General features: G+C 36.5%; 2 protein-coding genes and 1 long non-coding RNA gene across 3 annotated transcripts in view; 1 reads left to right on the forward strand and 2 right to left on the reverse strand.

The window, feature by feature from the left end:
* prodhb (proline dehydrogenase (oxidase) 1b) overlaps positions 1-5,287 on the reverse strand; it is a 53,699-nt gene extending 48,412 nt beyond the window's left edge. The window contains exons 1-2 of the mRNA XM_067407393.1: positions 5,220-5,287; positions 2,037-2,173 (exon numbers count right to left, since the gene is read on the reverse strand). The gene's annotated coding sequence lies outside the window, so the exon portion shown is untranslated. The remainder of the gene's footprint in view (positions 1-2,036; positions 2,174-5,219) is intronic.
* Positions 1-20,218, forward strand: part of scarf2 (scavenger receptor class F, member 2) — a 33,359-nt gene extending 13,141 nt beyond the window's left edge. Inside the window, exons 7-11 of the mRNA XM_067407389.1 lie at positions 947-1,050; positions 5,390-5,504; positions 7,270-7,394; positions 14,562-14,711; positions 16,954-20,218. Coding sequence (XP_067263490.1) covers positions 947-1,050; positions 5,390-5,504; positions 7,270-7,394; positions 14,562-14,711; positions 16,954-18,056 — 1,597 coding nt within the window. The 3' untranslated portion in view covers positions 18,057-20,218. The remainder of the gene's footprint in view (positions 1-946; positions 1,051-5,389; positions 5,505-7,269; positions 7,395-14,561; positions 14,712-16,953) is intronic.
* Positions 14,620-26,066, reverse strand: LOC137034462 (uncharacterized). The gene is made up of 3 exons (XR_010896947.1): positions 25,939-26,066; positions 20,930-21,047; positions 14,620-14,740 (listed from the first exon to the last, which is right to left on the reverse strand). It is a non-coding gene; the product is annotated as an uncharacterized lncRNA (long non-coding RNA).

Consider the following 26,066-nt stretch of genomic DNA (forward strand, 5'->3'; position numbering starts at 1 on the left):
TTCACTATAGCCGCATTTCCACTGACATTACCTGGAACAATTTTTCCCAGGAACTTTTTTCCCCGAGACCTATTGCTAACTGCGTTTCCATAGCAGTCTAAAGTACCGTGAAGATAGCCCGGTGACGTAGGACTGCACGCGACTTTCCAGTTCCCGCTGGATTTCGTCCTCTGCATATAAGCTTAATAAAGCCTGAACCTCGTCGTATTTTTTAAACTCCATTGTTGATTTAAATAGCAAACAACTCTTACTGCACGCACCACAACAGACTTTTAAAAAACGATGGTTGAAATAAAATGCTGTGTGGAGTCAACCAATCAAAATGCTGTGTGATCTCAACCAATCAGGATGTTCAGTGCTCAAGTCCCACCCTTGAAAGTTTCGGAACTATGAAAAAGTTCTACCTAGCGAGCAGGGACTTTCTGAGGGGGAATTTTTTACCCTGAACTTAATTTAGACCATGGTTCCTGCGGTCAAAACACACCGAGTACTACCCCAAAGTTCCTAGTTCCTGGGTAAAGTTCCTGCGGCTTTAGTTGATGAGATTATTTAAATCTTATTATCTAAATACTGACCACAAACTGCTCTTAAATCTGCATATTATCGTCAATTGATAAAACATCACTCAATTGAAGACAAGAGCAGAAAACACGTTAAAATAAAATGTATTTTTTACGCAATACTTCCATTTTCTCTGAAAGACATTTTAAATATTTCGTCAGTTTCAGTTCAGTGTCTTTTAATGAGAATTTCTGTGTTGTTTCATTTATTATAAATGCTCATTCCTCTTTTCTTTTCTTGGATTTGCATTGCCAATATCTACATAATTGCCTGTAATTCCCCAAACTACCTTGTTCCATTTTCACTGGAAACTCTTGTTGCTTTTGTACACAATGCTTGTATTGATTCGCTTTCACAGTGCTCTTTGCATTTCTTTTCATTTTAGCTGCAACCTGACCTGTGAGTTTGGTCAGTTTGGAGTGAACTGTGCCCAGACCTGTCCATGTCACGACAAGAACTGCAACCCAGTGTCAGGGGCCTGCAACCTATGTAAGAAACCCTTCCCATTTCTCTTTTAAAAAATCAATGTCACTTCTCAAGCTTTGTTATGCCATTTGCTATGGAGACTCAAAAGAACTCCTAAAGTGTTGAGGCATACTTGTGGGGTCCAACAGCAGTCATATTTTCCATTACGTAAAGGGAGGAAGGAATAGCTGCCCAGTTGACACAGAGGTCAACTCAAAATTCAACCTTTTGACTCAATGGATTTGCAAGCATGTCGGTTACTCAAATTTTTAAATCCAGCAAATGCAGCACAACATCATGTCATGATCATTACGCACATTATGCAGTGTGTTACAACCATCCTGGCAGATGTTTGTTATTCCCTAGCAAAGCTGTTTTCATCAATGCTATTAAAAGGGATGTACACTATTGTTTAATGTTTGGTGTCAGTAAGCTTCTTTTTTTTTTTTTTTAAAGAAATAACTTTTATTCAGCAAGGATGCATTTGATCAAAAGTGACATACACATAAATACATTTATAATGTTACAAAATAAATGCGGTTCATTTTAACTTCCTATTCATCAAAGAATCCTGAAAAGTGTATCAGTTTCCACAAAATATTAAGAATATTAGGAAGCAACACTGTTTTCAATATTGATAATAAAGTTCATTCATTTTTATGCAGCATAATCTTCAATATCACTGGATTAAATAGACATTCATTTCTCTTTAAAAATCAATGAGAAACTTGTTGTGCAGGCAAAAGGAACACACAGCTGCTATTGGTAACATGCCTGCGTAGTCCTCACTATGTAGGTCACTGCTGTAGACAGCAGCAGTTTAACATGGCGGCCTTGATGGTGTTTCCAGAGTGGTGTCTTATTTTTACGGCTGTGTTTTTTGGCTCTTTTCCTGCCTGCTCGCAGAGTTAGTGAGAGCTGGGGTTGTTTCACACAGCTGAGAGAAATACTACAGGAAAAGAGAGAGAGTGATGAGGAAAGGTGTGGGTCAGGAGAGGTTTCACAGAGACCTGAGTGAAGGCAGTAATGATGTCATCATTGCCGATCTTTGTGAGGCCTTCCTCAAACGCAGCTGTGCTTTCAGGACGTGTGTGGATGTCCCCGCACCACACGCTACACCCGGACTGAGCTCAACACTTCTGTGAGCCTAGAGCACAAATCAAAGAGTCAAAAAGGTTGTCATTAGCTATTACGCTTTGACTGTTGGTTTTTCAGTAACAAATGTTTGCACAAGAAATATTACGAAAGGAGCTTTTGGGTTCAGCTGAAAATAATTGCGACTTGTGCCTCTGACAAAATTGCTGCACAGATTTCTATGCACTTAAAGGGTTAGTTCACCCAAAAATTAAAATTCTGTCATTTATTACTCACCATCATGCCGTCCCACAACCATAAGACCTTCGTTAATCTTCGAAACACAAATTAAGATATTTTAGTTGAAATCCGATGGCTCCGTGAGGCCTCCATAGGGAGCAATGACACTCAAGATTCATAAAGGTACTAAAAACATATTTAAATCAGTTCATGTGAGTACAGTGGTTCAATATTAATATTATAAAGCGACAAGAATATTTTTGGAGCGCCAAAAAAACAAAACAAAATAATGACTTATAAAGTGATGGCCGATTTCAAAACACTGCTTCAGGAAGCATCGGAGCATAAATGAATCAGTGTATGGAATCTGCTGTTTGGAGCACCAAAGTGACATGATTTCAGCCGTTGGCAGTTTGACATGTGATCCGAATCATGATTCGACACAAAAGATTCATAACGCTCTGAAGCTTAATGAAGCAGTGTTTTGAAATCGGACATCAATATATAAGTCGTTATCTTGTTTTTTTTGGCGCACCAAAAATATTCTCGTCGCATTATAATATTAATATTGAACCACTGTACTCACATGATCCAATTTAAATATGTTTTTAGTACATTAATGTATCCTGAGAGAGGAAATGTCATTGCTCCCTATGCAGGCCTCACTGAGCCATCGGATTTTAACTAAAATATCTTAATTTCTGAAGATGAATAAAGGGTGTGGAACGGCATGAGGGTGAGTAATAAATGACAGAATTTTCATTTTTGGGTGAACTAACCCTTTAAAGAGGAAATATTATGCTTTTATACATTTTCAACGAAATGCCTCAATTGGAGTCTTGATTTTTGAATTCGGAAATGTACGTTACAATATTTCTAATTTAAATAACGGCCAATGCATATGCAAAATAAAGAGGTGTGGTCTGCTTGAGTCGCATTAATAGCGTGTTGCGGTTATGGTAAGGGACGTGACATTTTCGAAACACGCTCAAAGCAGTTGACCAATCACAATACACTGGTCCAGCTGACCAATCAGAGAACATTGCACTTTTCAGAAGGAGGGGCTTCATGGAGACAAGAACTAAACAGTGTGTTACTAACAGACTGCCAAGAGAGGTGCTGCAACAATGTAAAATATGTGACAAATAATGTGATTTTTGAACATTCAAGCATGAAATCATATTGTAGTAGACCCCCAAAACAAAATAAAGACTCTGGAAAAAGGGCATAATATGGCCTCATTAAAGGGTTAGTTCACCCAAAAATGAAATTTCTGTCAAATTAAGTACTCATCCTCATGTCGTTCCAAACCCATAAGACCTTAGTTCATCTCCGGAACACAAATTAAGATATTTTTGATGAAATCTGAGAGGTTTTTTTTTTTTTAATCCCCCAATAGAAACCAACATAATTACTACTTTCAAGGTCCAGAAAAGTACTATAGACGTCGTTAAAATAGTCAACGTGACTACAGTGGTTCAACCTTAATGTTATGAAGTGACGAGAATACTTGTGTGCAAAAACAAAACAAAAATAACTAATTTATTCAACAGTTTCTTCTCTCCCCTCTCATTTTAGTGCAGGCTTCCAGGTTCTACGTCCTAGCGCAGACTCATTATTGGCCGGCTCCTGCATCAGCTTCACTAGCATGTGTCGTGCTGCTCACGTGAACAGCGTCGGCCAATACTGAGTCGGTTTTCGGACGTAGAACCTGGAAGCACTGCACTATACAGCATAAACAGCACAGGAGAATAAGAGGGGAGGGAAGAAATTGTTAAATAAAGTTGTTATTTTTGTTTTGTTTTTGCACACAAAAAGTATTCTCGTCGCTTCATAACATTGAGGTTTGAACCACTGCAGTCACATCGACTATTTTAATGATGTCTTTACTACTTTTTTGGACCTTGAATGACACATACATTGCTTTCTATTGGGGGATAAAAGAAAACAAAACTTGGATTTCATCAAAAAAAAGCTTAATTTGTGTTCCGAAGAATTTGTGAACGAAGGCCTTATGGGTTTGGAACGACATGAGGGTGAGTAATTAAAGACATTTTTGGGAGGACTAACCCTTTAATACACAGTTTATTATAAACATTTGTGACTGGCCAGCTGGTTGTGTTTATCTGGGTTTAATTTTCACCTTTGGACTTTTTCAATGTTGCTTAAATATTAAAAATGACACAACATATGCATATTTAACTAATAATTGGCCTTGGATGATCCAGACGAAAAATATGGTGCATCCAAACAGCAGAAATTCTTCATTGTCAGCAGTGCCAAGTTAAGCATCCCATCCCTGTCTTTGTTTATGTACGGAAGAGCCAAATGGCCACACATTATGCTCCAGTGATAATGCCTGTTGGCAACAGATCCAAAGAAGCCAATGGCTGACTTCCTGCAACTCACAGGACACAACTGCTAGTTCTTAAACTCCTGAACTGGTGTGGGGATTTCAAGTACATTTCATTTAATTTTGGTACAATGTTCTTTAGCATGGGAAAAAAAAAAAAAAAAACTCAAGATAATGTAAAAGCTGTTTAATGGGAAATGCCATTTGCAATGATGCAACATGAAATTATTTTTAGTACAAATTTGAAAATATGTGGAATTATTACAGCTCTCAGGAAGACTTGATTCTGATTGGTCAATTGTGGTTTTCTGCCATGTACTTATAAAGTTCATTAACCTTTATGCTGTGTAAACTTCAATATCACTGCATTAAAAAAAGCTAAAAATAGTCCTCATCTTGTCAGAGTTTATTTTGTGATAAACATCAGCTGACTGTACATTACCCCCCCTGTTTCAGATTCGATGAATTAGGAATTCTATATTTTCAATTACTTCTTAAACTTAGAGTATTTAGAAGAAGGTATTACCTGTTGTTCTGCACACCTCTGTACTTTGGCCTCCTACTGCAATCATGTTTTCACTGAACAGCCTCCATCTCTCCTGGAAAAAAAGCTGTTAAATGAGACAACTGGATAGAAACATGTGTTATTGACATTTTTATATTGCAAATTTTACACTCTCCATCTGTCTCTCTCAGATCCTAATCAGCGGATGGGAGTAATAGCTGCGGGAACGCTGGTAACATTCCTGCTGGTGGTTCTTCTGTCTCTGCTGTGCTGCTGCTTCCTCTGTAGCAACAAAGACAACCGCAAGTGAGTGAAAATCAACACTAGTTTCTCAGTCAAGTCAGTCTCAACCTTCTAAATGAAAAGTTAAAAGGTTAAAACACTTTCTCCAGTTACAGTTTACTGTGCTTTATTGTACAATCACAAGTAAGTTATTTGTAAATTTTATGAAGGGTTTAAACATTCATGAAACTTGCGCAAATATGAGTAAGTTCTGTGTAATTTGTGTGTAAAATGGACTTTCCCCCGAATACTTTCCTCTGGATTCACAAATGTTTTGTAAACCTCAGATTTGATAGTTAAATGTGTTAATGAATTCTAATCATTCATGCATGGGATGCTTTGACTGTTTGAGTAGTTTATCAAAATTTGGCTAGTAATTTTTTTTTTTTTTTTTTTTTCAAATTTAAAAAGTAAATTCAAAAAGTAATAAGATTAAATTTAATCAAATTTAAAAAAGTATTACATTTAAAAAGATTAAATTTAAAAAGTAAATTCAAATTTAAAGTAAATTTAAAATGTATTGAATGTGTCAGATAAACCCCTACCCAAATTAATAATCAGATTTTTTTTTTTTTCTCCAATTTTAGGGTATCACATTCATATAGAAGTTTGTTTCCACCACTGAATAAAAAAAATAATAAAAATTGCAACTTTTTCATCTCACAAATCATACTTTTTTCTCAATATTGCGAGTTTACATCACTCAATTCTGACTTTATAACTCACAATTGCAACTTTATATCTCACAATTGTGAGATAAAATAAACAATTATCTAAAATTATAAACTGTTTTATTCTGTAGCAGAAACAAGCTTACATACATTCATTATACACTAGTTATTTTATAAAAATACAGTAAAAATTGTAGTATTATGAAATATTATTACAATATAGTTGTAATAATACTTTATTAAAGTATTATCTATTTAAATATATTTTAAAATGAAATGTATTCCTGTGATCATTACTCCAGTCTTCAGTGTCACATGATCCTTCAGAAATCATTCTAATATGCTGATTTGCTGCTCAAGAAACTTTTTTTTGATGAATAGAAAGTTAAAAAGAACTGCATTTATTTGAAATCTTTTGTAATCACTAAATTGTCTTTACTGTCACATTAGATCAATGCAGCTTTGCTGAATATTAAAAAATGATATCATCATAATTAATACAAGACATAATTAATATTTAATAAACGAGTCAAGGCATGAGTCCATCTGTCAAACCTCAATTAACCAGCAACATGCTTTTAAAACAACTAGTGTAGAGCGTTACTGCTCACATAAACTGTATGTGAACGTAACTGGATTTAGTACTGTAAAACTGGACTGACATCCATATTCTGCTGCGGCGATGTGAACGTGGCCATTGTGTCCATCTCAAACTAGCCACTGGCAAAGAACATCTTTTAACAAAGCCTGTCACCAGAATTGTTCACAGCTCGCTGAAGTGAAAGCCTCCTCTGTTCTCTGCAGTCAGTCGGGAAAACTCAAGACTCTCGTGTTCTAGAAATCACAGTCGGCTGTTTTCTTAAACTTTCCACCTTTTCTAAATGGCTGGAAAACTAAAGAACGTAAGACCAACTGAGCCTAGATTTCCTCAGTTTACCCGTGAGGCAGATAAATCCTTACATTTCTCCTTCTTTGAACATCAAATCTATAATCTCTATGGTTTGATGGTGGATACCATTTATGCTAGAAGTCCATCGCTCTACACTAACACACCAAAAAATATATAATCCATTTCAGGGCAGTGTAATGTTGGTCTAACGTCACCCTTCCTCTTTCAGCCCTGACCAGGAAAACTCCACCAACAGCAAGAAGGCCAAAATAATCCTCTGTGGTGGATTCAGTCGAATCAGCACCAAACTGCCCAGAATCCCTCTGAGAAGACAGAAACTACCCAAAGTTGTTGGTATGTCTTCATTTTCCATCATCTAAAATTACACACAGCAGATATGCACTTAATATGATGTTGCTGATGTTTAGTCTTCAATAGTTTAACAAAAACATTTCAGTGAGTATAATAGTGACATCATTTTCGTGATAGGGCATGTTTTAATGAAAATCTCCTTTAGCCCAAACAGTGCTATTTTTAATATTGGTAACCTAAACGTTCGTTTAAAGGTGCAGTGTGTCGTTTTTATCAATGTAAATCTTTTTAAACCTAGTTTAATGTTCAGAAAGAACTACAAGATTGTTCTAGTTCTAGTTCAGCTAGATGGAGCGTAACCAAAGAACACAAGCCTTAAGTTGCATTTTTAAAGGTTTAACACTTTTTAACCCAATACATCTTAAAGGGATAGTTCACCCAAAAATGAAAAAAATGTCATCATTTACTCACCCTCAAGCTGTTCTAAACCTGCATAAATGTATTTGTTCTGCTGAACAAAAAGGAAGATATTTTGAAGAAAGTTTGTACCATTGACTTCCATAGTAGGAAAAAATACTATGGAAGTCAATGGTGCCCCAGAACTGTTCAGTTTTCCTTTTTGAGTGAACTGTCCCTTTACGTAAATCAATTGTTGATTGACTTACCTCTGTGGCACTTTCAAATCATTGCTGTGTTGAATTGTTTGTGTTTGTCATATCAAATTCTGGCTCAACCAATGGCGTGAGTTTGAGGCGGGGCTCTCTGTTTGCCTGACCAATGGCAGATGTGGCAGTGGTTGGGAACCTGTTTGGAAGCAATCATAATTTATGCAATTCTGTTTGCTGCCTCTAGTGGCTAAAAGCTTCAGTCAGAATGAAAATGGTCTGCATTGACCCAAAAAAAAAGTCTTTAGGGTTTCATCTGAATGGAATGCTCTGGGTGCATGTATTATTACCCTTGGCTCCATGTGAAGCTTCAAGTCCTTATTAATCTGTACCCAAACAGACATTCGTTTTCTTATTCCCCGTATTTCTCCCCTCATTTCCCTATTTCTTATTAAAACAGACGGCTGGGAGCTGAATGTTCCCCCAATCAAAGACTCCTCTGTTTTTGCCAGGATGGAACCCCTGTGTGGAGTTCTTGTGGTTGGGGAACTGTATGGGCTGCTGCTGCCAGGAGCCAGTTTTAGAGAATATTGAAGTGGCCATGCAAACATATTATACTTTTTTTTTTTTTTAAGGCAGTTTGTTTGGTATATTCATTTTGGACTTGGATTCGGAGACCAAATCGTAAACGGCACAGCGTACTTAAGTTAGCACTGCCGAACACTAAATGAAGCAATTTGGACTTTTTAAATATAAACAAAACGTGGGTTAGTTTTACAGTGGAGTATTGCAGCTGTTTTTCTTTAGCATGCACAAATAAAAGAGGTCAAATGGTAACACTTTATGATAATTCTGATTTGTAAAGGAAAGTTAGGGATAATGTACATCCAGCCGGTTGTTATCTCAGAATAAACCCCTCAGGGTGATCAGAAAAATGATTCAGAGAAATGCTCAAGTATAATTTGTCAGAATACTACTTTGTTTCGACATGCGTCCTAAAGGGCCACTTGAATCTTGGGTCATCTCCAAATCACAAGCAAAAATCCAGGTCCCAATCACGAGAGCGGAATTCTCCTTTTACAAAGAATATGGATGGCAGCTTTAATTAAAGCAGTTAATACCCTAGTGTATAGTTAACAGACAGTCACAGGTGAGCACTATCTAGTTATTTAGTGACAGAGAGCCTGAGAGAAAACCCAGAGCCATAGTGTCCTCGAGAGACATGTGCTTCCACGCTAATTTACCACATTACATAAGTTAAAGAGTCACTGCCATCAGACGCGGGTGAAGAAAAATCCTGTCTAAAACAATAATGTCACTGTTGGTTATGTCCTGCAGATTGTTTCAATAAAACCCCTCAAGCTGTTAAATTCTGGATAGACAACAAAGAACAAGCAAGTAGTAAAAAGAAATAAGAAGATGGCACTTCAGCAGATGAGATATGAACAGCGTTCAGCTCTCAAACACAAACTGGCCCTTTCATCCACAGACTTTATGAGAAAATTGACTGAGAATGCGTGTAAAGTGTCTCTTTCATCTGACAAATCAAAGAGTGTTAAATGACTCCGGAGACGACCAAAATCAACTCAAAACAATGTTGCTTTTCACGCTCACTCTTGATTGGTAAACAAATGGGGTTTGCGATAACATATGAGAGGGAGAACTGAAAGCAAACGCAGATGTAGCGTCTACCCTGTTCTCTTCCCCACCCCCTCAAACTCTTCACTTCATGGGAGGAGCTGGATGAAAATGTCGCTCTCTTTCCTTCTTTTTCCTCTTCCTCCTTTTCCTGTTGCGGTTCTGCTATCCTCATTGGCCGACTGGAGCAGTGAGGTCTGCTATTTTTTCCTTTTCTTTTCTTCCCCAATTTTTTTTTTTTTTTTTTTTTGAAACACTACCCTCACAGGAGAGAAAATGGGGGGGTGGGGGTCTTTAGGCAGGAAATGACTAAATTTACCTCAGTGTGTTTCAGAGCCATTTTTACTCATACTAAAGCTGGTAATGACAGATTTAATACAAAACGGAAAACAAAACAAACAAACAAAAAAAGAATGAAAATGTTTATTGTTTCATCTCCTCCTGACCTACATTCTGTCTCTCACTATAATTTAGATTTAGGAAAAACATATTTTTACACCAATGAAGTTGATCTGTCTTGAATCGAACAGGCTTATTCAGATGATTCTCACAATACCTGTCAAGAACACGTCATATTTCAACTCTAAACTGAAAGAATGAAACAAGAAACTATACTTTACACAAATATATTTATACATATTTATATATATTTAAAAAGTACATGGTATTATTTGATAGTATCTGTACTGAATTTGCTAAAAAACTGATTTAAATAAAAATAATGTTAAAGTATGCAAATATGATGTAGGAAAAAAAAAAGAGAGTCACAGTGGCTTCCCTGATTGCAGACCGATTGCATTTTTGTTACAGATATTTTGAGCCAATTACAGTTCTGTTTTATTTGCAAATGTTTTATGCAATATTCCAATTTTGCACACAAGTTAAATTCGCAACTTTGGATGGAAACATTACATATTGGGGCGTGTGTGTGTGTGTGTGTGTGTGTGTGTGTGTGTGTGTGGGGTGGGGGTTGCACAATGCAAAAGATTCGTAGTAGTTAAAGGAATGTGTCTGTGAAGTTTCAGCTCAAAATACCCCATAGATTTTTTTAATTCATTTTTTTAACTGCCTATTTTAAGGCATATTTAGAAACGAGCCGATTTCAGGTTGCGGCCCCTTTAAATCGCACGGTCTCCGCCCCCTCCCGAGCTCTCGACTCTATCACAGCATAAACAAAGTTCACACAGCTAATATAACCCTCAAAATGGATCTTTACAAAGTGTTCGTCATGCATACTGAATGCATGCATCGGATTGTGTGAGTATTGTATTTATCTGGGTGTTTACATTTGATATTGAATGAGTTTGATAGTGCTCCGTGGCTAACTGGCTAACACTACACTGTTGGAGAGATTTATAAAGAATGAAGTTGTGTTTATGAATTATACAGACTGCAAATGTTTAATAATGAAAATAATGACGACTCTGTCTCCGTGAATACAGTAAGAAACGATGGTAACTTTAACCACATTTAACAGTACATTAGCAACATGCTAACAAAACATTTAGAAAGACGTTTACAAATATCACTAAAAATATCATGTTATCATGGATCATGTCAGTTATTATTTCTCCATCTGCCATTTTTCGCTGTTTTCCTTGCTTGCTTACCTAGTCTGATTATTCAGCTGTGCACATCCAGACGTTCTGCCCTTGTGTAATACTAACTGCCCTTGTGTTATACCTCAATCATGGGCTGGCATTATGCAAATATTGGGGGCGTATAACCCGACTGTTACGTAACAGTCGGTGTTATGTTGAGATTCGCCTGTTTCCCGGAGGTCTTTTAAACAAATAAGATTTATATAAGAAGGAGGAAACAATGGAGTTTGAAACTCACTGTATGTCTTTTCCATGTACTGAACTCTTGTTATTCAACTATGCCAATAAAAAATCAATTTTTAATTGTAGGGCACCTTTTAATTAATAGTTATTTTTCCTTTTGATTTTGAGGTGACGCAACTTCTGCACTTTTTCTTTCTCAAGTATTTAACTTAGACCAACGAAACACTTAAAGAGCGAACATTGAACAATGTTCCTTGCAAAGCTTTTTAGCTCTTGATCTAAATTTCTCTTAGTCCAAGTCTATAAACATGTTTCTGGAGAGGCGTCAGAGAGACAGGCCACCTGCTGCCCTACACCAGAGTATTGCAGCTGCGGGGACTAGTGCAGCTGGGATGTCCCAGTAATGCACTTTTGTTCAAGACAGAGGGTGGGCTGCCAGACTGGTCTAAGTCTGTCTCCTACAAGGCAGCAGTTGCCCGATGTCAGTAAATGTCTTAGTAACAGCCTTGTATCTGTCCTCATGCATCCTCAACATACATGTCATGCCATTTCATGGTGTGGTAAGACCCACAGGGGCATCATGAATCTGCATGAACAAAATTCTGGTGACATGAACAGCAGAGAACAGAGAGAAGATATTCCTTTGACATTGCGGAAAAAGTTCTTCCAGCATCTACAGCTGTTTGGAAAAAGTATAAAGTATGGAATGTAAATTGTTTCACTGAAGGCAAAACTCCAAAAATGCAGTTTTATATCTCTGTGGTTTTTACTGCTATGTGGTGTTGAAATGTTTATTTTTGCAAATTTACTTTGAAAGCCTTTTTTCACCCTGGGAGAATGTTAGCATAAACCCTTTGCTAGCCGATTGCAAAAGCTTGAGTGTTTCTGAAAGAAGCACATATGCTAGCTCTAAAACAGCTATGCTAAAACTCAACATGAAAGTTAACTCTTTTTTTCCAGTCTTTGAGTGTTCTACACTTTGAGGGTGTGTGTATAATCTAAACTAAACAGCTCATAGTTTGTCAAGTGCCCAAAATAAATCTTTCATTATCTACAGTAAATCTTGTTGCTGATAATTTTACATACTGTATAAATACCGTGACACACCAAGCCAATGGTCTGCTGTCGATGAGCATCTGTTGGGCTACTTTTTGAGGTGCATTCAACACGTCAGCTCTAGTCTGGCTCACATTCGTGGGAGTTTGGCTAAATCAGCATCGCGGCCTTCGGTGAGAGAGATCACTCTGATTGGCTGTTCAGTTTAGCGAGCGAGTTAGTGCTCCAGAATAAATGCGAAAGAGTTGAAAGTGAGCAAACAAGTCACGATGGCACAGACAGAAGGCTGTTCAAATTGTATGCCATCTTATCTGAGCATTCCAAAACGTGAACATCTCCTAATGGTGTGTTCAAGCGCAGCTTTTAGGCCCAGATGCAGCCGACACGAGGTGACAACACAGTCTGCTTTTGTTGCTGCTAGTTCTTTGACATTAGTTATTGAAGCCATACATGAAAAATTCATTTACAACCCATTTTATTTCATAGTGAAACTTGACATTTAATAAGAGAAAATGAGGATGAACATGTTTTTATCCATCAGGAGTTGATTAGATTGTGGAAAGTGTTACATACCCATTGTTGGAGGAGGAGGGGCTAAAAAATAAGTGGGCTTGGTGATGTCACCTGAAAAGGAAAGTTGTTTCAGAGACAGAGAAACTTATATTAAATTGAAAAACCATGCATAATAAGACAAAGAACATGTATAAAAACTTAAGTGAATGAAGTCGGCCTTGAATGCATGTTGACTTGAAAGCAATCTTCTGATCTTGCCTGGAAGGTTTTACATGGCCAAATAGCCAAAAGAGCAGTGTGAGAGAGGTGTATCCAGGCCAAGAAAATGTGGTTAGCATCTACTCTAGTTCCTCCTGGCTGAGAGGAGATGTGAGCAGCAAGCCACAGGAATTCTGAGCTGACCATCTTTTCTAAGTCAGCATGAATGCATCATCACATACTGTACAAGTGGGCGGAAGGAAGCGGCCTCTTGAAAACCACCGTGACCTTCATTAGGACCACAGTCCCACGAAGGAGAACAGGGCAAAAAGTTACCACTGTATATTTGTAAACTTTTGTGATTCACATTTTTCAGTTCCTTACAAGCTGTTGTTGAAAGAATCCAACACAAACATTCGTTGATAAGACTCCGAGCGGGACTCAAAACGGCGTCTTGGGCATGGAAGGCAGGTGCATCCTTGTTAGCGGGCCTGCCTCCAATGCCAGTGACCCGGGTTCGAGTCCCGCTCAGGGTCAAATTTGGTGACCCAGACGGGAGTGAGTGTAACATAGGCCAGTAAGAGCTATGCATGTAAACCTCACTATTCTGATCTCAAGAAGCGTGCTAGCGACTGACGCTATAGGCCGCAGCCTTTACCGTCCTTATTAGCACGCCCACCTCCCATGCCTCCCATGCCGGTTCAAATCCTGCTCGGAATGGCTACACACATTTACATATAATGTAAATAATATACATATAATTTAAAACTACATAGTATTTTTTTTTTTTTTTTACTGAATTTTATAAAATACTGTTTTATTTATTTTTTACACTATACTGTACTGTACAGTTTTATCTATCTAAAAAATAATTTATTCTTTGAGACTAATGGAAATTATATACTGTATATATTTTTCCATAATGGTTTTTTTTTTTTTTTTTTTTTTTTTGGGAAAAGTACTGCAGGCATTAAAAATTAAGAATTTGGGGGGAAATGTGCTTTCATTTCATGAGAATAATGGTCACAAAAGTTGGAACCAGTTAAAACCACGTAAACCAGGTTGACCAGTTAGATCATGCTTGATCATATACTGCTAAACAACCAGCTCTAACTAACAGTACTAACCATAATCCACTTTACCACTCTAAATTCTTAGGTCTTCAGTAGCTTGCAGAACATTCCAGTAGCATGCTTTGAAGTGTAATGTTTCACTCATGTGCTGTCAATGCTGGCTTTCATACAGATTATCCACACTCCACTATTTGCCCTTGTCAGTCACTAATGCAGACTGTAGAGCCTAACATCATCATATTTGTAGTCAAAGAGCCTTTGTGTGTTGTGGAACCCAGGGAGCCTTCTTCCACTGTTTTGACCTGACCTCTATGTTTGTTTTCCTCTTGTCCAAACCCTTAGTCACCCACCACGATCCTGAAAACACCTTCAACAGTATTATCGAGCCACCCTCCGTGGTGGACCAGCCTTCTCCATCATGGTCTTCCCAGGAGTCCTTCTCTTCCTTCGAGACAAGCGAAGATGGGCCTGTTTACTGCATACCCCATGAAGGTGAGCGGGAACTAGTGCAGATAAGCCATCTGTTTGTGCAACATGGAAAATAGATGAGGGAGTTAAGAAATCTCCTGACAATTTTATTAAATGACCCCCATTTTGTGGTAAACGCTTGGCCTCTGGGTGCTTATATCACGTGCATTGAGTTAATACAAACAGCAAACACTATAAATGGCCAAGTCAGCAGATGCAATGCTTTCAGGATGTGACTCAGGACTTTCTGCAGAAACATTGGTGTGGGAGATTGCTGGAAAATTATATAAAAGCATTTTAAGGCAAAGTACAGTTTCCATGATGATGTGAAGTTGTGGTGTTTCTATCTGGTAATACACATACACTAATCTTTAGGAGGGCTCATTATTTTATTCTAGATGTTTATTACTATGCTCAGTTAGTTTGTTTAAATATAAATCAGTATAGTCAAAGTTTATGTTCAGAATTAAATATTAAATGTTAAAAAAATGTAAATGAAAATTAGAAATGTTGCCTTAAAAAAATGAAATAAAATGTGTTTAAGTACTACAATTACTAAATCTAAAACTGAAATGAAAAAAAAAAATGCTAAACAGAAATTTAAAAAAAATAATAAAAATGTCAAAAGTAGATGATAAAATTATTTTTAAAAAACTTCAATTAAAATAAAAATGGGAAATATAAAAATGAAAGGTAATTAAAAATATGAATAAATGCTATAATAGTATATAAATAATACTAAAAATGCCCCTGAAATTCAAAATGAGGAATAATTTAGAAAACAATTTGTGTTTTAGAATCCAATTTTCTATAAAATTTTGTAAGATTCTGCAGACTGATCAAACAATGACAAATGTGACCAGTCACGGAAAGTAGGGACACAAGTCGGTTCTGGGGCATTTTGAGTTATTCACAGATACTGAAAGTGTAGTCTCCATGCTTTCCAACGATGTGTAACACATGGAAATCTGATAATATTTGGAGAATTTGTGGCCATTTGAAGGTAGGCACTCAAAAAAGCTCAAAGGGCAGAAAATGACCTAAAGATTTTGCAGTTCTTGCCTGTTCTCACCTGCTGGGAGTGACAATTGGGCTCATTTACATCTCATTTAGATAAGCCATACCCTGTAAAGCTGCATGGTTGCATAGCAACGACAGACGCAATGGGAAAATCAGACCGCATACTATTAATAATAAAGGATAAAGTGCATTGTAAATGTCAGTAATTTATCTTTTTTGACATTAGAACTTTTTGAACAGGATTCTGTGATAACCGTATAGTCCTGGTTTAGACCTCAGTTAGTGGTTAGACCTGGTTTGAGTCAAAGGATTAAAAAAATCCTGTACATTAAATTCTTCAATACTTTTACTTTTGACTTATAACGCACATTTTACGGCTACGGATACTTTATACTTTTACTTATGTAGGAATTTAATCTGATACATTTACTATTACATTAGTAAATCCTTATTAAGAAGTAGTAACTGGTCTTCTTTGTGGATGTAACCGTCTCCGAAGTTTGCACTGTGCATGTTTTTGCCTCTAAATGTCAAATAATTTGCATGTCCTGCCGCTCTTTTTCCGCAGCTAAATAATCCAGCTGTATGTTGTAATTCAAAACATTTTCGGTGTAACGGCCACAGTTCAGCTCGTCTGTGATATTCTTTGCGGCGTCCATCTTCATTAAAATTTTGATATCAGCTAGAGCCGGCCAGAGCGCTGCATACATACTGCATACCTTCCCTTGGAGGGTGGCGGCAATAACAAAAGAAACAAAAGCCGGCGTATCCGATTCCAGTATGGAAATACAAACAGACAATGACACGCCCCTACTGCGAGATAAAATCTCTGAAAAACAAGCCGATTTCAACCTCAAAATGTACGCTTTTAAATAAACCAATACTGCTATCTAAAACACGGAGATGCTTCTTCATGATCTCAACTAGCAGATTCTGCAGAAAAACGAAAATCACCAATTTTGAAAAAAAAAAAAAAACACTTCTTTCTCAGTTTGCTCAATAGTTGTGCTGCCAACTTGTGTCCCTGGTTTCCGTGACGGGTCACAAATGTCAACACAGAGGTCTTAAATAAAAATCGTGGCTGATATTAGTTTCAGTTCATTAAATCACACAGGAAATGGCCAATCAGTTTTTCTTTTAATTTTATATAGTCTTTTTGAGATGTTTAACAATTAGAACTAAGACATTACTACAGTCATAGAGATATGTTTCTCTTCCACTTAAACCTTACATTTACCTTTTTCAGAGACTATGAACGAGAGCTGTGAGAAGCAAAATACTAGCGCTGCTCAAGAAATATCATCGACACCCAATGATGAGGATGCAGGAGAGTACACATCCCTCAAAGACACAAGAGAAACAACAAAACAGTATGTCAGCGATGGGAGTGAGCAACCTCTCCTGAAGTCTTCAGACAGCGAGGGCTCCACCAGTGGTTCTGAGTCAACCATAGGAGCAGTTTACGCCCATGTTGCCCGCCTTTCCAAACACTCCAAAGAGGAGGAGGACACTGCTTCACCGGAGAAGACGAAAGAGAAGATGAAACCTCGTCCTCCAGACCCTTCCACCAAACCGAAGGTCTCCTGGATCCACGGAACATCCGGAACCAACCCAGCAGAGCAAAGCCAGACTCCATCACCACAAAAAGAGAAGAAGAAGAACAACTCAGAAGGTTCTGGAAAGGCTGATGAGAAGCAGCGGTCAAAGGAGAAGTCGAGCAAGAATAAAGAAAAGAATCAGGATAGTAAGAAGGCAGATGGACCCGAATCCCCAAGCAAAAGCAAATCTCACAAAGCTTCGGATACCATAGAGCACCTCAACGGAACATTTCAGAATGCCCTGAAGAAGATTGGAAACTTCCACTCGGACAAGAAAACAAATGACACCAACAAAGATCCACCCAAGAGCCCAAAGATCATGCATCCACACATGAACTCTGAGGCCGCCACGCTCCTCGCGGCTCAGCTGAAGGAGAAGACCCAAAGCCTTAATCGGAACGAGGGTCTCACGGTGGGCGTCAAACCCAATGGTGTTTCAACACCTCAAGCTAACCGAGAGAAACCCACCCCTCCTCAAAAGACCAAGCGCTCTGCAACTGGGACCAACAAGCCCCTTCTTCCCACCTCCAGCAACCTCCAGAAGATGGTGGCTCCTATTTCAGACTCTTCTCCTGAACCTAAAAGCCTCGAAAAACAAGGGGTTAATGGGACCAGAGTTGAAGGAGATGCCACACCAAAGAAAACACCCATCAAAAAACCACCAAGGAAGAAAGGAAAGGAGGGAACACTGGAGACGGAAGGCAAAACCACTCCAAAGACGGCCATTATGCCACCTCAGACTGTCAAATAGATCCTCTTTGATCACATTGGTGCGTCTGTTTTTTTGAAAACATAAACGTACAGTTTTTCCTAACTTTGTTAAACATTTTATATAGGAATTGGATGGATTTTTCTTGAAATGGACGAGCTGCTTATAGGTTTTAATATTTGGAAGGATTGTGGTTCTCGTTAACTCTTTGAAGTCCTGGAATCAGAAACAATGCTGTGGCTTGTGTACAGTATTAAAAAGGAAGAGTAAATGAATAATGTAATAAGCTCATTTTGTATGCTCTCAATTTTACATATGCATTACTCAAAGTCCATTGTTTCGAATTTGCCAATGCTATCGTAATTGCAGGTTTTTGTGTCTTAAAATTGTATTTAGCACTGTATTCATTTGTGTAAAGAATCAACCAAAGGTACTTTAAAAGGTACAGGAAGAATGATGCCATTATTCAATTTTCACTCAGGCCATATATGTATATTCAATACCTTGTAAATGATAAAATTGTCTGCTTAGTTTCTAGGACATGTCATTTGGTTCACGTTCACCAGTACTTCACCTAGCATTATGCTTTTTAAGCTGAAAACGATAGTTCTTTGCTAATCCACAGTGACATCTATCTTTGCTGCTGAATCTAAACTCTAGTTTTTCCCTTGAACACAGACTTGTTTTCCTTTTCCCATAAAGTACCCACAATCGGTAATGCATTTTTTTTTTTTTTTTCAGGCCAGATAAAAGCTCCATAAAATTTCAATTTAAGGGCTTTTAGTCCAGGTATGCCGGCGTTCAGACTTTCTATCTACTATTATAGTCCTAAAAGTTACACAAAATAAATGCAAATATATAACTTCTCTCCTCTGGGATATCAATATCAGTTTTGAACAAATATTGGTGATATTTGCATTTAAAATAAGCACTTAAATTAATGTTTTTCCACTAACAATCTTAAAATTATCAGTAATGCTTTTTATGCCTTCTTGCAAACATCACATTCTTATCTGTACATGACTGAAAGTTTATGCAACACAATAATAAGTTATATATAATTATTTGTCCTGCCAAAGAAACAATCATAATGCCTGAAAGATGCCAGTATAATACAACCTACAAGTCAGATTGAAGGGTATTAGATTAATTATTAATTCTTGACTATACAGTTGCAGGAAGTTCAATGCATTAACATTGTTTCCCGTGTTAAAATAATGCACAATAATGGCTCATGACTACAGCTTTTGTTTATTTTTGAAGTTTGCTATCAGAAAAACCCCATAGCACTTGCAAATATTTTTAAGATGACACCAACAGAATGCAAAAAAAGAGTTCATGAATAACTGGACGGTTATATTTGAACAAAGAACATAGGGTTAAATGTTCGATCTGGGCCTGCAGCATTTTAGAGTTTGTAAGCAGGTTCACAAAAAGCAGATTTTCGATTGTGGTGTACAGTAACTGCTATTCCCATATATGGTACCTTATATTTTTCTACATGCTAAGATATTTTGTAATAATATTTTTACCTTCATTTGTAAGCTGTGCTTATACAACTTATATCTTTGCTTTTTATATTTTTGTGTGTGTCAAATGAACTGGTTTTCAAATTTGATTACATTTTCTTTTTTTATGTGCAAGCATCAGGTACATTTGATTTTAATGTTTAAATATCGTTCTGTTTACTCTCAAAAGAATTTTTTCACATTTCTCTGTGGATGTTATTGTTTTTTTATGAACGATAAACTGCATGATGCAGAGGTCAGTGAGAGATCAGTGAGAGCTATCTATGCATGTTACCCCATGTTCAATTTTTCATTACTCGGGACCTATGACAAAAAACAACTTTTCACGTTTTTGCACGATTCCAGAACATTTCCAACTGCAGTATATGACTTTATGGGAGTATGAATAACAGATTTTTGGGTTTTCTACTCTGACTTTGGTGTGAGCCCTGACTGAAGCTCAGCCTTAAACAAGGAGCAATATCAGTAACACGCATTATGTTCATTCATTTTGTCTTGATTTTTACCTTTCTATGTTGTTGTTGTTGTGTGGTTGTTAAGTTACCGTATTTGAAATAAAAGCAAACCTGTAGCTCATGAATCACAGATATCAAGGGTACAGATATCAAATGGCTCTCTCTTCATTAAATCTATCAACATAGTGACTTTAGACATTAATAGTATTTAATATAGCCTGTCTAAGCATTTTCCCTTAAAGCTGTTGTCCGTAACTTTTTTGTGTTCAAAATTTACAAAAATGATATAATGAGCATGTACATCAGAAATCCATTTTCCAAACCATACTTTTGTCTCATACTGAATTACTACAGTACACCTATAATAAGTGTTTATATTCAGAATATTTTAGACTGGGTCGGGTCGGCACCGCTGCGGAGTAGCACAGTACCTGCGTGACTCATCATAGACATAAACAGAGAGAAGTAGCTCCGGCTACAATGTTCTTCCACAAGACACATGAAGTTCTGTTTGTCAACTGCTAGAGTGCCAAAAGTTACGGTGTGGTGAGAAATCGAGCAAAGCCACTGGAAGGCAAGCCTGCAACCTTTAGCCAAAAAAGCGTAACGGCTAATGCTAACTGGCGGTACAGCGGTAGGCATTGGCGGTACGCAGGGAGGAGTTTTGAATGGCGACACGATAGGCTGAGAGGTGCCGCACGTGATTAAGTTAGACATTACGCTTTCTTCAATGGTAAGAGATACAGATCAAGTCCCCCCAGGAATCACGTTTCCTTTAGGACCCCGAATGAGTAGTATTTTTAGTGCCTGATTATAACTCCTGCAAAAATCACATTATGATTTATATATTTTTAAATGCATTATAATGACCATTAATGTCTTTTAAAGGAGAGTTCACCCAAAAATGAAAATTTGATGTTTATCTGCTTACCCCCTGGGCATCCAAGATGTAGGTGACTTTTGTTTCTTCAGTAGAACACAAATGATGATTTTTAACTACAACCGTTGCAGTCTGTCAGCCGTATAATGTGTGTCAATGGCAACACCATCTATAAGAGTAAAAAAAAACATGCACAGACAAATCCAAATTAAACTCTGCGGCTCGTGACGACACACTGATGTCCATTGATGACATGAAACGATCGGTTTGTGCGAGAAACCAAACAGCTTAATCAAACACACCTGAACAAGCTAATCAAGATCTTCAGGATTACTAAGGCTATAGGCAGCTGAAGGTTTTTTTTTTTTTTTCAGGGTTGGAGCTAAACTCTGCAGGACAGCGGCTCTCTAGGACCGAACTTGCCTACCCCTGTACTAGTATATAACTGAAGCTATAGACTGTGAAAACAAGCATTTCTCGTTCTTACAGTTGTTTTTAGTTAGCTTACGTACTAGCCTAGCATACATCTACCCGATTAGTCTGCTAACTTAGCTTACATTATATTAGGTGTTTTTTTGTTTCCAATATCCAGTTTGTTTTATTATGCAATACATATGCATTTATTTTATATTTCAAGCATGTTGTTTGTGAACTTAATGTAATAAACATTATACAATAGTGAAATAGGTTATAATTAGACAAGACATCATGATAACTTTTGATCAGGCATTACCGCCTGGGTCCTAAAGGTGACCTAACTCCTCGATTTCTCAGTGGACTGCAGCTTTAAATAGAAAGAATTTCATCATTTATTTAAAAAAAAATATTGTTGCCAATTAGATTCAAAATGTTTGAAGTAAAATATAGTTTTAAAAAAAAAGTCCTAAAAAGTCCACTAAATTAACATAATATATTATAATTAAGAAATGACATTTATTCATTGTATTTATATGCACAAATATAAGAATGCACAATAATAATAATAATAATAATAATAATAATGCAATATTTACCAATATATATATATATATATATATATATATATATATATATATATATATATATATATATATATATATATATATATATATATATATATATATATATATATATATATTATATATATATTTACAAAATATTTTGAAGCATGTAAAATATGCAGGGACTACCTGCATAGCTGAATCAGTGTTTTGAACCGATTCACTGAATCTGACAGTTCAGCAGCAGTGATTTATTTAAATGAATCAAACTTTTCAAATGGATGAATCAATTAATGAATCAAACTCAGCATTATCAGTATTATTTTCATTTTCGAGCGGGTGCTAAACTGGCCTACTGCTTCATAACAGCTTATAAAACTTGGAGGACAAATAATGGAAATATAAAAAGCACATTACAATCATCTTGATATTCAATTTTGATCTACCACGTTGGTTAGTTTTTATGTGGCCAGCAAAATAACAATGAATAATGGCCACTATATTACCCAGAAAATAAAATAATTATCATTTAGAGATAATAAAGATCTCATGCTACAAGAGTGAGGATGATTCATTTTGTCTATAAATGACACTCTACTCTCTCTATTTTTCTCTCTCCTATCCATTTTCCCGTTCAGTAAATGATATTTTACAGTTTCCGCTGCCTCCTGGCTGCCTCTGTGCTCTGAGCAGGGGATCATGGGGAGGTTTTTTCGTTGCGGTAGCTGTTGCAACGGTGGTCATATGCTCATCAAATCTAAAGGGCCCAGAGGACTGAACTGGCGAGCTCCTCTACTGGCACAACGGCCCCTTTCATACAGGAACAGTTGGAAGTCTGTGCGAGGGGGCCCTGAAGTTAAAGCATCATGCGCTGCGTATTTGCACTCCATCTTCTCACTCTTTTTTTTTTTTTTTTAAAGAGAGAAGAGAGGAGGGCTTGAAGAAAGCAGCCAAGATTTCGTGGGCAAAAGGCAACACAGACGAGGAAGATCATGTGATCTGTAATTGAAAGCAGAGATGTTTAAGCATCCAGACACACATACACGCGCACACATTTCCAAAGTCATGCCACTGCTGACATGAGCTTCTTTTAAACATTCAATTACATACAGACTTTTGTTTCAGTATCTATATGGCTTAAAAAAGCCATGAGTGATGATAGTTAAGGCAGATCTGACTACCAAAAAAAAAAAAAAAAAAAAGTAAATCTCACTATTTTTTTTTTTAATTTCTCTTATATTTTATATATATTATATATATTATATATATATATATATATATATATATATATATATATATATATATATTTATTTATTTTTATTTATTTATATATATATATATTTTAATATACACTTTATAAAATGTAGAACATCAAGCATTTTCTCTAAAAAAATAGAAATGATACATTTCAAATGTAAAGGGAAAAAAATTATTTCTCAAATTATATTGATAAATTATGATCAAGTAAATAAATAAATATAATGAGTATAAGGTGAAAATTAAGCTTAAAATAAACTGAAGACCATCAAGCATTTAAAAATTATAAATTTACATATAAAGAAAAAACTAATTATATTTCTCAAATTATATTATTAAATTAGAATCAAGTAAAATAAATAAATAAATAAATAATAAAGTGATTATTAGGTGAAATAAATTGAAGACCATCAAGCATTTTTTCCAAAAATTAGAAATTATACATCTCAAATATAATAAAAACAAAACGAATTATATTTCTTAAATTATATTAATAAATTATAATCAAGTAAAATAAATAAATATAATCAGCATTAGGTAAAATTCTGCTTAAACTAAAGTAAAATAAAGTAAAGACTATCAAAGCATTTTCTCTAAAAAGTAATGGAATGTAATACTAAATTAAAAGTGAGAAATAAGAATTAATAAATTATATTACTCAAATGATCTAATTATCTCAAAGAGTAATACATATAATTTGCTTAAATACAGCTGCTGGTCATATAATTAGAATATCATCAAAAAGTTGATTTCACTAATTCGATTCAAAAAGTGAAACTTATATATTATATTAATTCATTACACACAGACTGATATATTTCAAATGTTTCTTTCTTTTAATTTTGATGATTATAACTGACAACTAAGGAAAATCCCAAATTCAGTATCTCAGAAAATTAGAATATTACTTAAGACCAATACAAAGAAAGGATTTTTAGAAATCTTGGCCAACTGAAAAGTATGAACATGAAAAGTATGAGCATGTACAGCACTCAATACTTAGTTGGGGCTCCTTTTGCCTGAATTACTGCAGCAATGCGGCGTGGCTTGGAGTTGATCAGTCTGTGGCACTGCTCAGGTGTTATTAGAGCCCAGGTTGCTCTGATAGTGGCCTTCAGCTCTTCTGCATTGTTGGGTCTGGCATATCGCATCTTCCTCTTCACAATACCCCATAGATTTTCTATGGGGTTAAGGTCAGGTGAGTTTGCTGGCCAATTAAGAACAGGGATACCATGGTCCTTAAACCAGGTACTGGTAGCTTTGGCACTGTTTGCAGGTGCCAAGTCCTGTTGGAAAATGAATTCGCATCTCGATAAAGTTGGTCAGCAGCAGGAAGCATGAAGTGCTCTAAAACTTCCTGGTTTATGGCTGTGTTGACCTTGGACCTCAGAAAACACAGTGAACCAACACCAGCAGATAACATGGCACCCCAAACCATCACTGACTGTGGAAACTTTACACTGGACCTCAAGCAACGTGGATTGTGCCTCTCCTCCAGACTCTGGGACCCTGATTTCATGAGAGAACATAACTTTGGACCACTCAGCAGCAGTCCAGTCCTTTTTGTCTTTAGCCCAGGCGAGACGCTTTTGACGCTGTCTGTTGTTCAAGAGTGGCTTGACACAAGGAATGTGACAGCTGAAATCCATATCTTGCATACGTCTGTGCGTAGTGGTTCTTGAAGCACTGACTCCAGCTGCAGTCCACTCTTTGTGAATCTCCCCCACATTTTTGAATGGGTTTTGTTTCACAATCTTCTCCAGGGTGTGGTTATCCCTATTGCTTGTACACTTTTTTTCTACCACATCTTTTCCTTTCCTTCGCCTCTCTATTAATGCGCTTGGACACAGAGCTGTGAACAGCCAGCCTCTTTTGCAATGACCTTTTGTGTCTTGCCCTCCTTGTGCAAGGTGTCAATGGTCGTCTTTTGGACAACTGTCAAGTCAGCAGTCTTCCCCATGATTGTTTAGCCTACAGAACTAGACTGAGAGACCATTTAAAGGCCTTTGCAGGTGTTTTGAGTTAATTAGCTGATTAGAGTGTGGCACCACATGTCTTCAATATTGAACCTTTTCACAATATTCTAATTTTCTGAGATACTGAATTTGGGATTTTCCTTAGTTGTCAGTTATAATCATCAAAATTAAAAGAAATAGACATTTGAAATATCTCAGTCTGTGTGTAATGAATGAATATAATATACAAGTTTCACTTTTTGAATGGAATTAGTGAAATAAATCAACGTTTTGATGATATTCTAATTATATGACCAGCACCTGTAAAATTCCCCACAAATTCTCATTGCAATACATCCAGATGTTTTACTTCTGAGTAGGTTTTTTAATTATTACCTGAGTAGGTATATTCATTATTTTCATTATTTTTTCATTATTCATCATTTTAATTATTCTCAAAATTGAATCTGATTAGATTCTCAAGAAAATACTGAAATACACTGATTTATATTTAAAATCAGCACTTAATTAAAAAATTTAAAATACTGCCATTATATATAAATATTTAACAATTTCAGTAATATACCATTATTTTTTCTACATTAGAAATCAGGTACAGTAGAGGTATGATTCCTCACTGCAACTGAAACAGCACTCCAGTCCTGGAAAAGTCATTTAGACTATGCTTATTCCAGGAATCAAAATGTATTCCTGAAAGTATTCACAAAACAAGTATTTCATAAGCAACTGCTTACAAATAACTTCCAAGCTACGATATTATGACCGTCATCTGCGACCACAGAGACAAATGAGATTTCAGAGAAGGTGATATGACAAATCAAGTGCCGGATATGCCGGATAAACATACCTCTCAAAAGTGGCAGGTCTTTAGAAACAGCAGGACCATCAGAGTCACTGAACATCAGCCAGTGGACCCGCAGCTACACGCCTGTTCAGAACTCAGCGGTTGTCATGGCAACAGGGACAGATTGCATC

Source organism: Chanodichthys erythropterus, chromosome 13, assembly GCF_024489055.1.
Source record: "Chanodichthys erythropterus isolate Z2021 chromosome 13, ASM2448905v1, whole genome shotgun sequence".
Taxonomy (NCBI): Eukaryota; Metazoa; Chordata; class Actinopteri; order Cypriniformes; family Xenocyprididae; genus Chanodichthys; species Chanodichthys erythropterus.